This window comes from Gavialis gangeticus, unplaced genomic scaffold, assembly GCF_001723915.1.
Source record: "Gavialis gangeticus isolate Ggan-Ray unplaced genomic scaffold, GavGan_comp1, whole genome shotgun sequence".
Taxonomy (NCBI): Eukaryota; Metazoa; Chordata; order Crocodylia; family Gavialidae; genus Gavialis; species Gavialis gangeticus.
In genome coordinates this window covers 31,231,705-31,246,832 of record NW_017728995.1, presented here as the reverse complement: position 1 = coordinate 31,246,832, position 15,128 = coordinate 31,231,705, and the positions used below count along the sequence as shown (strand labels likewise).

The window sequence follows — 15,128 nt, the reverse complement described above, 5'->3', positions numbered from 1 at the left end:
AAAAAAGAACACAAAGGGGCGGGCCCCCCCCCCCCCCCCCCCCCAGCTGGAAGCCCATGGCTGCCCTGGCATGGGGAGCTCAGGTAAGGGGGGGCAGGACCCTGGGCAAGGAAGGAGCGCGCAGCCCCTCCCTGCCCACGCCTGGTGCCTTGCGCTGCAGCTGCTTGCAGCCCATGTAGGTCTGCCTGTGCCCGCTCCAGACAGCCCCATGTGGGCTGTGAGCACCTGCAGTGCGGGGCAGCGGGCATAGGGTGGGGGAGGGACCACTTCCCCCCCACCCCCCTGCGCTCAGCTTTTCCCTGGGCTCCTTCCCTGCGTGGAGAAAAGTGGCCCCTTGCCTACCCCATGGCTGGCACTCCCTGCTGCAGGTGCTTGCAGCCCACGCGGGGCTTTCTGGAGCAGGCACAGGCAGCCCCAGGTGGGCTGCAGCCAGCTGTAGCACGGGGCGCTGGGCATGGGGCAGGGAGGGGCTGCTTCCCTCTCCCCCCGGCCCATGCTCAGCACCACCTTGTAACCTGCCCCATTGCCAGGCTGGTAGTGGGGTGGGTTACAAGCTGGTGCTGAGCGTAGGGAAAAAGTGGCCCCTCGCCCACCCCATGGCCGGCACCCCACACTGCAGCCACCTGCAGCCTGCATGAGGCTGCCTGTGCCTGCTCTAGACAGCCCCGCACGGGCTGCGAGCGTCTGCAGCAGGGAGCAGCGGGCGAGGGGCCACTTTTCTCTACACTCAGCACCAGCTTCTTCCCTGCTGACAAGCAGAGGGTCAGGGCTGTGTGCTGCCCCCCACCTGTACCACAGGGCTGGGAGGCACTGGGTGTGAGCAGGTGGGGAGCCAGTGGGAGCACAGGGCCTGCACTGGTGTCCTGGGGCTAGTGCTGGTGGGGCCCAGAACAGGGTGGCAGGACCACAGGGTCCCAGCTCGCAGAGGCTCCGTGGAGCCAGGCCAGCTTCCCGCTCTCTGCTGGTGCAGCCCAGACCAGCTTCATAGACCCCTGCCGGCCTGTGCCCCGCTCTGGGCCCCACCAGTGCTGGCCCTGGGACATTGGTTCCACGATGGTGACTGGGGGTGGGGCACCTGTCAAGGGGCGGGGCTACCCATGTGGCCCTTGACAGCCTGCCAAAACTGGGTTAGCAGCCCTCTGCCCAAAGTAGTTGCCCGCTCCTGGTCTAAGGACACAGGCAGACAAGGTTCTTTGGGTAGATGCAATATCTTTTATTAGACCAACTCAGATAGTTGGAAACATTGTTCTTTGCAAGCTTTTGGGCACAAACACCCTGCTTCAGACTCTCCCTCTGCCTGACGAATGGCGTTTGTACCCAAAAGCTTGCAAAGAACAATTTTTCCAACTATGTAGTTGGTCTAATAAAAGATATTGCATCTACCCAAATAACCATGTCTGTATACTGTTATTCACTTCTTCTTCTTCCCTTTATTACAAGCAAGCTATACTGGTCTCTGCAGTTTTATACCAGAATTGGTGTGTCCATACCAATGGGGTTATACTACTTTAGCAATAAAAAAATTTTCTGAAGGCAAGGGCTTTGTCTCTTTGGTGCTTAAATCTCCAATATCCCAAGTCATTTAGACTTTTTTGGAAGTTGTACCCAGTGTCTTTAGCTTCTGATTGCAGGCTGGAATGCTTAAGCTGTACAAGTGGATTAATGGTAGCTAGCTCAGCAGTCTGCTGCTTATACCCCATTGGCAGGGGAAACTATTCCTTCCTAGGGTACCACTCTCCTTATAGCCTACAAATATTCTCTGTGCTAAGAGTCATGCTAAGCCTTAGAAAAAAAAATTAAATTGCTAAATCATCGTGTGCAGGGTTGGCGGGGGCGACGCCCTGGATCAGGCCTGGTATGCATTCCTCTAAATTCCAGGAAGTGCTGAGGAGTTGAGAGATAATAAATATGAACCTTTTTATTGTATAACAAAACAAAGCAGGAAGTAATGGATTGCCGCCTGAAAACAGTAAATTTGTTGTGTATGACTTTAAAAATGAATTGCTCAGAAAAGGAGTCTTCATAATAAAGTTGGGAGAAAATATAGAGGGCTTTGAGCCGTGAAATGAAGAATTAGCTCATTATGCCAGGGATACTTGCTGTTGTATTTTTACTAGGGAATCGAAAAGCTGCCTATTTTGCAGAATCTCGTTTATTTTGTACTGTTTAACGACTTTGCGCAAACTGAAATTAGCTCTTGTAACATAAAAGTATCCAACATCTTTGTAGAAGCCCCTGCATATAAACTGGACTTCTGGTGAGATAATAGGCAGTCTTCACTTGAAGGAGCAATGGTTTGGGGTTTGTTTTGTTTTTTTTAAATAATTGGGAAGGACATTGGCACCCTGATTGCAGGAGACTTAAAAAGAATACACACGGGACTTGAAAATGCAGCTAATTAAAAAAGCAAAAATGTTTTGGAAAATCCCCAGGCCAACTTCTGTAATAAGTTTCCTAGTAAAAAGTTTCCTTTTTCCGTGTTACAGCATGAAAGACTCTTGCAAACTGAGGAGAACTCAATAAACCAAGGAAAACTTGACACTGAGAATACGCAGCACCGTCAAATAGAGAAGTAAACACAAAAAGAGAATTTGACTGCAGCCAGGGCTAAGAATTTGCCCTGGGTTTTACCAGGGTTCCTGCTGGGACTTAAAGCCAGAGGTGTGTAGCGAGAGGGTCTTGCCTCTCTCCTCAGGTTTAGACTGACGCCACATTTGGGGTCAGGAGGGACTTGTACCCCATGGACAGATTGGTACAGACTGGGGCGGGGGGGTTGCCTTTTCTCTCTAGCAGGAGGCAAGTTCCTTTACCTGGGATCTCAAACTTACATTAGCAAGCTTTACAGGTTGCTGGGCAGTCCCCCTGCTTTTGTCCATGGCAGTTTAGGATGTTTTGAGTGGTGTTTGTGCTGCCTAGTTTTCCTAGGAGGTAGGTCAATGGATTTGTGTAGGATAGTTAGGATAAGGATGATCCCTTCCAGCCCTACTCTTTGATTCTATGAATTTCTCTGTTGTCTGGTTTACGGCCATGTTGTTACATGCATTACAGTCATAATTTAGAAAGTCACACGTCTGAGGGTGCCATGCGTCTCTTGAAAATATATTCGTGGCCCAAGACCATTTTAAGAGAAAGAAAGTCTTACGTTGCACCACTTTTGGTGCATTCAGTGCAAGTCACCAGAGTTTTGGACTTCTGCGTCTAGTGTGAGGGGCAGAAATCAGATAATCTTGGGGCATTTTCAGACCACAGGTCCCAGTTTGGTCAAAAATCCACATTTGGGTTATTTTACTTTAATGCTGGGGTTGCATTTAACCTATAAAGACCTAAATGGTACATGGCCTGATTACCAGAACGTCTTTTTTCTTCACACTCCAACAGTTGAATCTTCAGAGATGCTGAAACTAAGAGAGAGTTTTCTTGGAGGTGGAAGGGTGTTGATATTTCTTTTGCAAACTTGCTCTCTCTACTTTGTCCTTAAGATGCATCCAGAGTGATCCTTAAGATGCAAAGCCTGTCTCTTTGTTCATTATCTTGTTCTTAAGGCCGTTGAGGGAACTCTGGATTCAGATGTGCATATTTGTGGGGAGCCCTTTGGTCTTTTAGCTTATGAGCGGGCTGTCCAGACTGGATGAATCTCCCTTAATGTAGTTTAAAAAATGAAGGGAATTTTTTTTTAAACAATCCTGCGTAGTTGTTTCAAGGGAATATCCTGTTTGCCTTGTTACTTAAAATGGTATTAAGCAATCACATTTTCATTACTGTAACGTTAAAAAAAAAAAAAAAACCCATCTAGGTATTCACAGATTCACAGGTCCCAGTTTAGTCAAAAATCCATGTTTGGGTCATTTCACTTTAATGCTGGGGTTGCATGTAATCTATAAAGACCTAAATGGTACATGGCCTCACTTAGCAGGTACAAGGTAAAACTATTAAGTGTAGAAATTATACGATAGTTGATTTAACATCTCCTGGCACAGATCCAACAAATATTAAGAAGGTTTCAGCCCAAACTCTGAATTTCAGCACTTATGTATGCCTGAAACCTTAAGGCTTAAATTTGATTTTTTTTCCCCAATGTTTTTTGTTAAACAAAGATGTTCCCTTTCATCCAAAAAAGGTCTTGCATTCTGCTGGTGAGTGATTAACTGCAGTCTAAACCTTTTGTAAATCATATTTTGTTTATGATAGATACCTATATGTAGGAAGCTGAGGATTGCAAAACCTCCTCTCACTTATTAGTGTAGCTAAGGAGGAAATGTGGGGTGACAGCAAGAGGATTTTTCCAATATGTTTATACAGCTACAGGTTGGTGCTAGCAGATAGACTCTGAGCATAAATGTTTCAAATGCAGCATAGTACCTATAGCAAATTGACTGCAGTCTTCAGTAATCACATGCAGCTGTTGTTTTGTGTCTTGTTAATGGATGTAATGTTTTCCAGCCTTACTAAAATAGGATCTTTTCTGTCCATGGTATGCTCCTTATTCCCTGGCCATATGTCCTCTCCCTGTCTCATTCTGCCATATATGCCAGGCTCTTACTTTATCTTGACTATCCCCCATTGTTACGCTCTCCATGTCCCTGAGTATTTTTACATAGACCCCATAAAATTAAGCGACGTTCTCCCTTCCTGCAATTCTTCTGTCTATATAAAAGCTTGCCCCTCCATAACTAGCCTGCCTTTGCTTCCTGGATATTGTAGTTAAGGTCTAGTCCAGTGATTCTCAACTAGGCACCCTGAGATGCTGTCAGATCCTTTTGAAGGGAGGTGTGATGAGATAGCAGATAAGCCAGGCTCAGGCTTGTCCCTGCTTGGATGATCCCCCACCCACACTCCCCAGCCTCTGTGTAAAGAGATAAGCCCTATAATACATAAATCAGGGCTTGAAATGGGGTGCCAGTTAGCTTACAAAAGTTATGGAGGGATGTTTCGAGTCCACTTAAAGATGCCTTGAGCCCAAAAAAGGTTGGGAACCACAGGTTTAGTCTTTCACAATGTCTTCCTTAGTTGTAGATTGTGACATGATTGCAGCATCGTCATGGAATGGCTAAATTGGATAACTGGAGTATGCTGAGTGGCTATTTATGTACAGAAATCCTGGTGATAAAATTTAGGAAAGAATGCTCTGGGTTTTGTGCAATGCATATTTGCTTGGCCAAGGCAGTAGCTTATGAAAGTCTTTCAGGGTTTGGCTTGTTTCTCTCCTACTGTAGTAGCATTGTAATTCCTTTTTTGTGACACACCAGTATTAAACTGGACCTAAGTTGGGCTTTTTGTTACAGACTGACAGACCTACCAGAGTAGAAAGCCAATGAACTACGTTATCGCTATCTGTGCTTTTTCCTGTGTTGTTTCATTGTCAATATATTTCCTGCCAGGGTTAGGAATACACATGAAGAAATAAAACTTCCTTCATTACTTGCCCATTCCTTAGCTTTCATCAGGAGCACATTAAAGGGCAAATATTTTATTTTAAATCTAGGACTCAGAGTTTAAAAATGGGTAAAAAGTCTAGAGTGTGTTACACTTTTATTTCAGCAGGGCGATGGATGAAATTATTGGCCACAGGACTCCTTTGCTTGCTAATTTGCGTAAGCTTTTTGAATCACAGGTAGGATTTTCCAAGACCAGGCCTTAGCTCTAGTACAAAGTGAAATATTTAATGTAGTCATCTTAAAGGTACCCCATCATAAAAACAGCTATTATTTGGCTTGTTGATAGCAGATGTGTATATAAATACACTTGGTTTGTGCTCGGATGATGTATAAATCTGCTCACACTTGCACGTTTGCTTAGCTTCTGAGCTCTTTCTTAGGCTATGTTGGGTGATGGAGTGATGTATTCTCCAGTAGAAACTTTTAGCAAGACATGTGAAGTAATCTGCTTTTCTCTTTGTGTTTTTTTTTTTTACCTTGTCGATATTTTTAGAAGAAAACTTAGTTGAAACCGTTCTCAATTATTTCTCTGTAAAATTCAAGAGCCATTCACAGCACTAACAACCTGTTACTTCTGCGCATTGATGACAAGGGCCACTAGTAGACATGTTTTGCTGTTGGGGGGATTCTGATATTTGTCTGAACTACCTCTGAGATTTATTTTAAGTACCTTGCTCTGGAACTTGCTAGCAGTGGCTGCTTCATGTCCTCTTTGAAATGTGGCTATGTTGTAAATTAAATATATAAATGTGTTACCTTTAGTACATTCCCTTCTGCATTTTTACAAAGTTATCCTTTGCCAAATGGGTTTTCAGTGATTTGCTAAAAAGCTTTGAAAACATTAAAAATGAACAGAAACTTTTTAATTTAAGCTGGTACTGATTGTAATAGGTAAACTGGCAAGAGGAGGGACTGGCTGCTTCCTGTAAGAATTGCAATACCTTTGGGAAATAGGATTTCCTTCCTAAGAGCTCATGGTGTAATCATCCAGAAGGGTCAGAAGATCTTGATCATCCATGTAGGCAATAGGCATCGTCTTTAGGTTTTACAGCTTGTTGTGGGGGGAGGGGGTACGTGAAATAGTCTCTTCTGTTTTGCAAACATGTTTGTAGATAGACATCAACCACAGGTGACCTTGTTCCAAAAACCAGAATACAGTTGGATGCAATTCTTTCTTCTGCTGCTTTCTTTCACTTTTGACTTCCTAACTCTTTCTAAATGTGTTGAGGTATGTTAATGTATGGTTGAGGATGATAAGGCGCTGTCACTATAGGCTGATAAGGTGCTGTTACTATAGCTTTGTTGTTTGCGGCTGTTTCAGGGTCTTTTGTGCAGGTGGAGTATTGGCTGCCACCAGAGTTATCTATGCCATGAGCAGGGTTAGATGATGGAGCAGATGCCAAGGATTGTGATTGTGCATCCAGGGGAGTTAATAGCAATGCTCCTATTTAACTCGAAAGAGTGAAGGTTTGGGTATTAAACCCCCCGTCCCACTTACTTCTCTGGAAACTAAATATGCACCTGCAGTGAAGCTGCAGGGAGATGCTGTAGTTTGACCAAGTTCTGCCAAGAGCAAAAAATATAAGCCACTCTGCCAGCTTTACCAAACATCATCCCCTATATGTGTTTAATCTGAATGTCAAGAGCTCCTCTTTTCCAGCTCTTTAAGTAAAGTGTGTAAGAAGACATCTGTTACTGGGCTAGTTGGGACCCTAACAATTTATTATTACTAAATTACTCTCTTAATACAAACTTTCTGGAAAGGACCTTCTGGGTTGTGGAGTCTGGTGCCTTGCTATTGAAGACAAGTGCATGGTAAAATCCTTCTCTTAAACTTTGAAAACACTATTTAATCAGTTCAATCGCTACTTAATCAGTTAAGTTTCTTGTCCCCGTTTCTCCCCGAGCAGTGGTTCTTGCCCTTTTCAGATGCGAGGCACCTTGTGATAGACTCAAAGCACCCCTAGGAAAATGCCAGCTCTTAGTTTTCACTTAGCTGTTGACGATGAAAAAATACTAGAGTAGTTCTTGTGTTGCAGTGGATTCAGAAAGGCCACAGCAGGTCAGAATGGTTTTAACACCCTGGATTCCTATTTGAAATCTCTGGGTTTATTGTGGGAATCATATTTGCACACCTAGCAGTGCTAAAATTGCATGGCACTGCGCATCACCCTTGAAAGGATCTCAGGGCACCCTGGGGTGCCATGGCCCCCTGCTTAAGAATCGGTCCTAGTGAATGGTTGTTCTAAAACAATGCATCTGTCCTCTGATGGTTAAAAATATCCTCACATTCTAGCCTCAGTTTGTTCAGTTACTTTTAACCCATTTATCTTTGAGCTATATTTTCCCTTGGCTTAAATGACTCTTCCCCATCTTCAGTGCATACCCTCCGGTCTGTATTTACAGAAGGACTGTATCCCCTCCCAGCCCTCTCTTTGCAAAGCTCCTTTATTCTCTTCTTGTAAGACAGGCTCTGATTTCCCTCCTCATCTCTGGAGCCCTTTTCTGTGCCCCTTCCAGTTTGAATTCAGTTCTGCTTGAGTGTGAATTGTACACAGTTTTCCAGATGAGGTGTTATCTGAACCTTTATATATGAGAGTATTAACATTTTCCTCTCTGCTTGGGAGGGCCTTCCCCGAAACATGCTTTGCCTTTTCTCACAGATGCATCTCATTACTGACTCACGGTAACCAAACTGTTTCTCAGTACAAACCATTTTAAACCATCCTTGCCCAGCAGAGTCTGTCTGACTGGAGCTGAAGGTCTAAAGCTATCAGCGACACTGGTTTTTCAGGAAACACCGATCATGGTTACACACCGACTGAATTTCATCTCGTTTGTTGTGTGGCAACCTTGTAAAATAAACATTTATATAAACCACGAATGTGGGAGCTTGCTGAGTTACGTGGGCTTGTTCGCAGCACTCTGCAAGTAACTTGGGCATGCCGGGAGAGTGGAGAAGCATAGATCAGAGACAACGAGGGTTGAAGGGACCTCAGGAGGTCGCATCCAGTCCAACCCCCTGTTCAAAGCAGGACCAGCCCCAGCTACATCATCCCAGCCAAGGCTTTGTCTACATGGGTCTTAAACACCTCCATGGATGGAGAGGCCACCACTCGCTGGGTAACCTGCCCCAGGGCTTCACCACCCTCCTAGTGAGAAGGTTTTTCCTAATATCCAACCTCAACTTCCCTTGCTGCAGCTTGAGCCCATTGCTCCTTGTCCTGTCATCTGCCCCCACTGAGACCAGTCCAGCTCCAGCCTCTTTGCAGCCCCCCTGCAGGGAGGTGAAGGCTGCTGTTCAATCCCCCTCGGTCTTCTCTTCTGCAGACTCAATCAGCCCAGTTCCCTCAGCCTCTCCTCACCAGTCCTGTCCCCCAGCCCTGGAAACATTGTCATTGCCCTCTACTGGACTCTCTCCAACTTGTCCACATCCTTTCTGTAGTGGGGGGCCCACAGCTGGACACAGGACTCCAGATGTGGCCTCCCCAGAGCTGAATAGAGTGGAAGAATCACTTCCCTCGATCTGCTCCCAGCGCTCCTACCAGTGCAGCCCAGGATGCCATTAGCCTTCTTGGCAACAAGAGCACACTGCAGGATCATATCCATCTTATTGTCCACTGTCACACCCAGGTCCTTTTCTGCCCAGCCAGTCACCTGGTGCAGGGGATTGCTCCTTAAGTGCAGGACTTTGCACTTGTCCTTGTTGAACCTCATGAGATTCCTTTTGGCCCAGTCCTCCAGTTTGTCTGGGTCACTCTGAATCCCAGCCCTACCCTCCAGCATATGTACTACTCTCCCCAGCTTGGTGTCATCTGCAAATTTGCTGAGGCTGCACTCCAGCCCATCTTCCAGGTCATTTGATGAAGTAGAAATGCTCAGGAGAGACGGCATCTGATCCTTAGAATTCACCGTTCTCTTCCCACAGATGCGGGCACGCTCTGGGCAAGTCATAGAAACTCAACAGTTTTGGGTCCAGCCTGTGTTTGAAGCCATCTAACACCAGCAAAGACAATGATATTCTGGAGGGGTAAATTTTTGCAAATTGTGGAGCATCCCTTTGAAACATATTGTGCACTTTTTGGCTTCTGTGAAATCAAAGGTGGAATCCTGTCCTTTCCTCAGAGGGAGTCAGGATTTCCATCATCTAGTCATGAACAAGCGATTCCCATTCCTATAGATCCCTGGACAAGCAGTGACAGCTCTAAAAATGCCCTGCCATTTTTAGCACTATTCCTACCACATCTCTCTTCTAGTATTTGCAGTACCTTATTTTTTTTCCGTGGGTTTTACTTGGTGAGTAAAAATAGTATTAAATTAAACAATAGGGATTGCATTTCTGATTTCTGAGCCTGAAAAATTCATTTTTGACTCTTACATTCCATTGGATAGCTATTTGGCTGGGGTGTTATGACCCCAGCACCCGTTCCTGCTTGGGGTGGGGGGTTGGACCTGATGATCTGTTTATATCCCTTCCGACCCTAAGCACTATGATACTATGCTTAAATTTCCAGGGATAGTTTCAGGCCCGGCCTGCCCTGTTTTCCTTATGCTAGCAAAGTGCCATGTCATCCTTTTTAGTACAATATGCTTCAGATCAACTGAAGTCCGTCGGTGCTCAGCATTCGTGAGTCACCTGGAAGTAACAAGCGGGTATGTGTGTTTGAGCAGTGGAGGGGAAAGAGGCAGTCAGGTAAGAGATTCTGTCTTGCACAGAGTGGGAGTAAAACCCCCACATGGGATGGTTTTAGCCTGTGGAATTTCTTTCTCATAACTTGAGAGGACCACAGTTTGTCTGCAAAACCCGTGTCTTCCTGTGGCATCCTGCCCCCACAGCCAGGACCTGGAAGGACGAGACCGAGAGGGGTTTATTGCTGCTGAGGACACCGTTAGCATGTGTTCTGCTACCTGGGATCAGCAGAATGGGAGATGTGCTGAACATGCATGCCTTCACAATCATGCATTGCATATACTTTGGTTTAAACTAAACTTCTGGCAGCTGGCAAGCTTGTGTGCCCTTGCTAATATCAGTCTTGGGCAGAAGACCAGCTTATTATGAGTTTCTGTCTCCTTACCAAGGAGAACTTTACAATAGTGTTTGTATACAAAGACCTTTTTTTTTAAACAAATGTGCTTTGAAGAGATCAGGGAATGATGGAAAACTGTAGTCAAACACCGGAGTTGCCTTAGCTTCTTTTATTTAGATCCCTCCGCCTTTAATCTACAATGCTCTGATATTTGCTCTTTATAATGGAATGAAATTGCTGTTACTTCGGTGGGCTATTTGTGTTTAAATCGGTAAAGTGGGGGAGATTTTGGATAGAGGAACCTTTTAGTCTTAGAGGAGATGAATTAATACAAGTTCAGTAAGATATTGCTTGTATAAATAATAGAAGACAATAGTATTTATATCCGTATATAGCACATTTACCTACAATACATACAGCAACATTATATGTTGAGGACATAGTTTTTGCTCCTCTATACGTAGCTGACTTGTTCCTCCATTTTATCGACCTCGTGCTCTGGGAGCAGCAACGTGTCCAGCAGAATGGCTGACGAAGACTGGATTGGCGAGTTTCGGAGTCTCATTGGGCTCTGGTACATAAGAGGATTAATCCCATTTCTCATCCCGTGCTTCATAAAGAGCTTGGAGTTCTCTGCCACTGAATTTCTGAAAGAGATCCTGCTGCAGTTTTTCTCAGAGGCCTTCTCTGTCTTTGTGGTCCGATAATTGCAAGTGATGTACCTGCTGAATGCTGCCCTGAATGTCTTGTTGAAGAGCGTGTAGACCAGAGGGTTCACCCCTGAAGACACATATCCTATCCAAACAAATATCTCCATGAGCCTTTGAATAACTTCCTTGTTACAGGACGTGCACAGCACTGAACTTATGTTTGTTATAAAGAACGGGCACCACATCAACAAGAAAAGAAAAAATACAATCCCCAGAACTTTTGAGGCCCTCTGTTCATTGGTGATGGTCTGCATCGACCTCTTTCCAACGGTGGACATCCTACGTATAAACATGTCATCATTTGTGTTGGCCAAAGCCTTGTCCTTTCTGGAGCCATCCAACATGGCCACCTTCTCGGGTGATGAGCCAGGTGTTACATCCCTTTGAAATACTGTGGACACAGTGGACCAAGTTAAGCGCTGAGGCGGCTTGTTGATCAAGTAGGCTTTTTTACGTAGCGCTTGAATGGTCAGAAAGTAAGTGACTATCATAATCGCGAGTGGGATGAAGAAGGCAGCCAGCGACCCGTAGAGGATGAAGTCACTAAAATCTTCAGGCATCAGAACACACGTGATGTTAGTGGAGTTGCCACGTCCATCTTTTATACCTCGGATCGGGATGGGAATGGCAATACCTAGGGAAGAAAAGTGGAAATAGTTCAGCTCGATATCAGTGCAGTTTCAAAGGATGCAGGCGAGGGTGTTCTGTGACATTCTCAGTGGTGGCAGCTGACTGAACAAGGAGCAACGGTCTCAAGTTACAGCAGTGGAGGTTTAGCTTAGATATTAGGAAGAATTTTTCCACTAGGAGGGTAGTAAAACACTGGACCAGGTTACCCAGAGAGGTGGTGGACGCTGCATCCTTGGAGGTTTTCAAAACCTGGGTAGGCAAAGGCAGCAAACTTGGCATTAAAGGCTTGCCTAACATTGAGGGGTGACGCCTGATGCTCTATAATTTGGGAAGAAAGAGATTAGTGTTCAGTTTGGCTCTGGAACAGAGCTCCTTGGATATAACTCATGTTAATGATTTTAACTCTAACCACCTCAATTAGTGTGGCTTTTTTACATAGGGAAATAATTTTTTTTCCTGAATGCAACCACGGGAATTTCTGCACCTCTGATCCCATAAATACATAACACTGCTCTCTCTCTCTGATCTTCCATCACATGATCAGACTGGGTTAACAGACTTTTTCACCTCGCTCAATGATTTAGAATATATAAGTAGTTAAATAGATGCCGGTATTCTGCTATGTATCGTCACTGTGCGCTGGCTGGTTAAAGCTCCATTGGATAGTTAGGGTGTCTAAGTTGAGCTCTTTTGCCTTAACTGTTTTAGTCGAAGGGCTTGTCTTTCTAAATGTACTTGTTTATGACTTAAGTCACAGACAACACTTCCATTGCATCAAGGCCCAACAACAAAAATAGGTTCCTGTGTGTCTGATAAACGTTCCTTGTGCTACTCTCCCCAGTATCTTTCAGGATGATCTAGGAATTTAACCATGTTTTTGAGTTCCCCAGCCTTGTTTCAGTGGAGTCTGAAAGTAGCAGGCAGCAAAATGGCCTAGCCATCAGCTTTGCAGCCCTTTCCTTAATAACTGACACACCTCATGAAGGAGAAAGCAGAGACTCAATCAAATTAACCTCGGAGTCGAAATGCCCAGGTTCAGCTGCGGAGCACTTTATATGGAAGATAAGGAATGCAAATGTACGGAGCTGATTAATGGCAGTAAATCAGGGCTGAGAAGGTCAGTATCTAAGCCTCTTGCCTCTATAGAGCAGTTTCCTTTTTCATGACAAAGTGGCAATAAATCTTTTCACTTGTTATCAGCGTTCTCTTCTAAATTCGTGTAGGAAGTCTCTGTTTTTAGGAATTCATACGTAGGGCGAGAAGAGTTGCAGCTTGTCCCTGGTGTTGCATCAGTGACCTGGGCGATGCAAAAAAGATGGCTGGGTCTCTCGGCACAATGTTGCTTGCTCTGGATGGCACTGTTGTTTGTGTCTCTAGTGCTCCTGCTGCTGTACCGTACTGCCATTGTGAGCTAGTTGTTTGGACTAAACATTTTAGCTTTTCTGGTCCCGTCATCTGATACCGTCTGCAGTTTACATTTTATGCCCAAATCTAATAAACGTTTAATGGTGGGCATTGTGCCATATGCAAAGTTTTAAGTGTAATATAAACCAATATACATGTGCCTCTCACTTGGAAGCAGATCCTTCTTATGCTTCAACCTTGACTTTAGGAGTTTGCTTCAGGCTAGTTGCTGCTTATTTATTTGAATATGAGAGACTCCTTTTCCCTCCTCCTTGCATATGACTTCAGAAAGTCGACTCCTCTATCCATTTAAGAGTAGAGCTGTCAGTATTACTGCATTTTGTTATCCTTTTCCTGAAACAGAGTTCTCAACCTCAGGCTCCATTTTTTGCTCCTTGAAGCAGTTAGAAGGGAGGCACCAATTCAACAGCATCCGTTTCAGCACTTCACATTTGTACTTCTAGGAGCTACTGGATTGACTACGCTCAGACCTGAAGATTTGCACCCCCAGAATAGGTCCAGCCAGAGCAGCTGTTTAGCCAGCATCCCCATCTGCTTCGGAGGGTGTCAAATCAATGGTTTGGGGACTACTTCTAGGCACAAGAAAACATTTTGAAAGCCATTCCCACTCAATCTGTGACTCCCTTCAAGAAGCCTGCTAGCAGATGACTATTCATACGGATTTTGAGAGGTAATGACCTGCGCTGTACAAAATGGCCTGAGACCCAGCACAGCTGACGCAAGTTACCATCCAGCAACACTTTGCCATTTGAACCCTGCACTAGTTTTGAACTACTAATCTGAAAATGAATCCCCATTCCCAGTCTCCAAATCACATACCTATTGAAATGAGCCAAACCACAGTGATTTTGATGATTGCTGTAGCCCAGGAATTATACTGATTGGCCAGGATTGGTTTCTTTATGGCAATATAACGGTCTAGTGAGATGGCACAGAGGTGCATGATGGACGCAGTGGAAAAGAGGACATCAAGGAACAGCCAAACGGGGCACATTTCTGGTGGAAGAGGCCACTCGTTATCTGAAAGAGAGCAGGAAAGACATTAGTTTCTTTTGCTGCTATTCTCTGAGTGTCCAGTGTGCATTTTCTCCATCACTTCATTTCATCAAAAGATCTCTGTTATTTGGGAACCGCACCTTGTTCTACACCTGCCACAAAACTTTGCTCAGCTGTTTTTCCTTCTGTTTTCCCTACCCCAAGAAGATGCAAAACTAACTAACGTTTGTTGCCATCATATTGATCCTCTCTGCTGCCGGACCTCTTTCTTTCCCTTTCTCTTTGTGTTTTATTTAGGCTGTAAGCTCTTTGGGGCATGAATTCTCTTGGTTTATTTGTACAGGGTTGAACAAAAATAGGCCTTGACTTTGGTTCCTAGGAAGTGCTAGGTAGTAAAAGTGATTGGAGAGACACCACGTGATCGCACTTCAGGTGTATGATTTCCATAAGGCCCAGCAAATTGGATATGTATTAAATGAAGGAGACAGTGAGCAATGCTTTCTAGCAGAGCTGGGGCTGGATGTCTGGTTCCTACCGTTGTATAATAAAAAGATCAGCTATGTCATGGCACAAAATGTAGACTCGCACCTGCCCTGGCTACACAGGGCTCTGCCATCCCTGAGTGTCTAATTACCCAGAAAAGATTATTGGTCCCCACCCCCCCACCCCCTTCATTTTTCACAAGCAGTGGCCTAAGCTTTTCAACACTTCAGTCTTAAATCACGTTTTTGACTGGGGCTAATCCGTTTTTAATGGTGTCTGGGTATAGAGCGCAACTGTCCGCCAACTGCTTTGTTTTTGGGACAGTGACATTCACTTTGTTTTACGTTCAGGCTTTCCAAGGGGTTTGCATTTGAGAGCTGCATCTTCCCCAGTGAAGATCTCTTAAATATTTACTTTACAAA

The 15,128-nt window shown here is 44.8% G+C and overlaps 2 protein-coding genes across 2 annotated transcripts in view; one reads left to right on the top strand and one right to left on the bottom strand.

Annotated features, from left to right (window-relative positions):
* Positions 1-15,128, top strand: part of PSMD1 (proteasome 26S subunit, non-ATPase 1) — a 137,696-nt gene that overhangs the window by 31,697 nt on the left and 90,871 nt on the right. The window lies entirely within an intron of this gene.
* The window catches only part of HTR2B (5-hydroxytryptamine receptor 2B), an 18,405-nt gene continuing 13,893 nt past the window's right edge, over positions 10,617-15,128 (bottom strand). Inside the window, exons 3-4 of the mRNA XM_019503437.1 lie at positions 14,047-14,247; positions 10,617-11,806 (exon numbers count right to left, since the gene is read on the bottom strand). Of these exons, the coding sequence (XP_019358982.1) occupies positions 10,917-11,806; positions 14,047-14,247 (1,091 nt within the window). The 3' untranslated portion in view covers positions 10,617-10,916. The remainder of the gene's footprint in view (positions 11,807-14,046; positions 14,248-15,128) is intronic.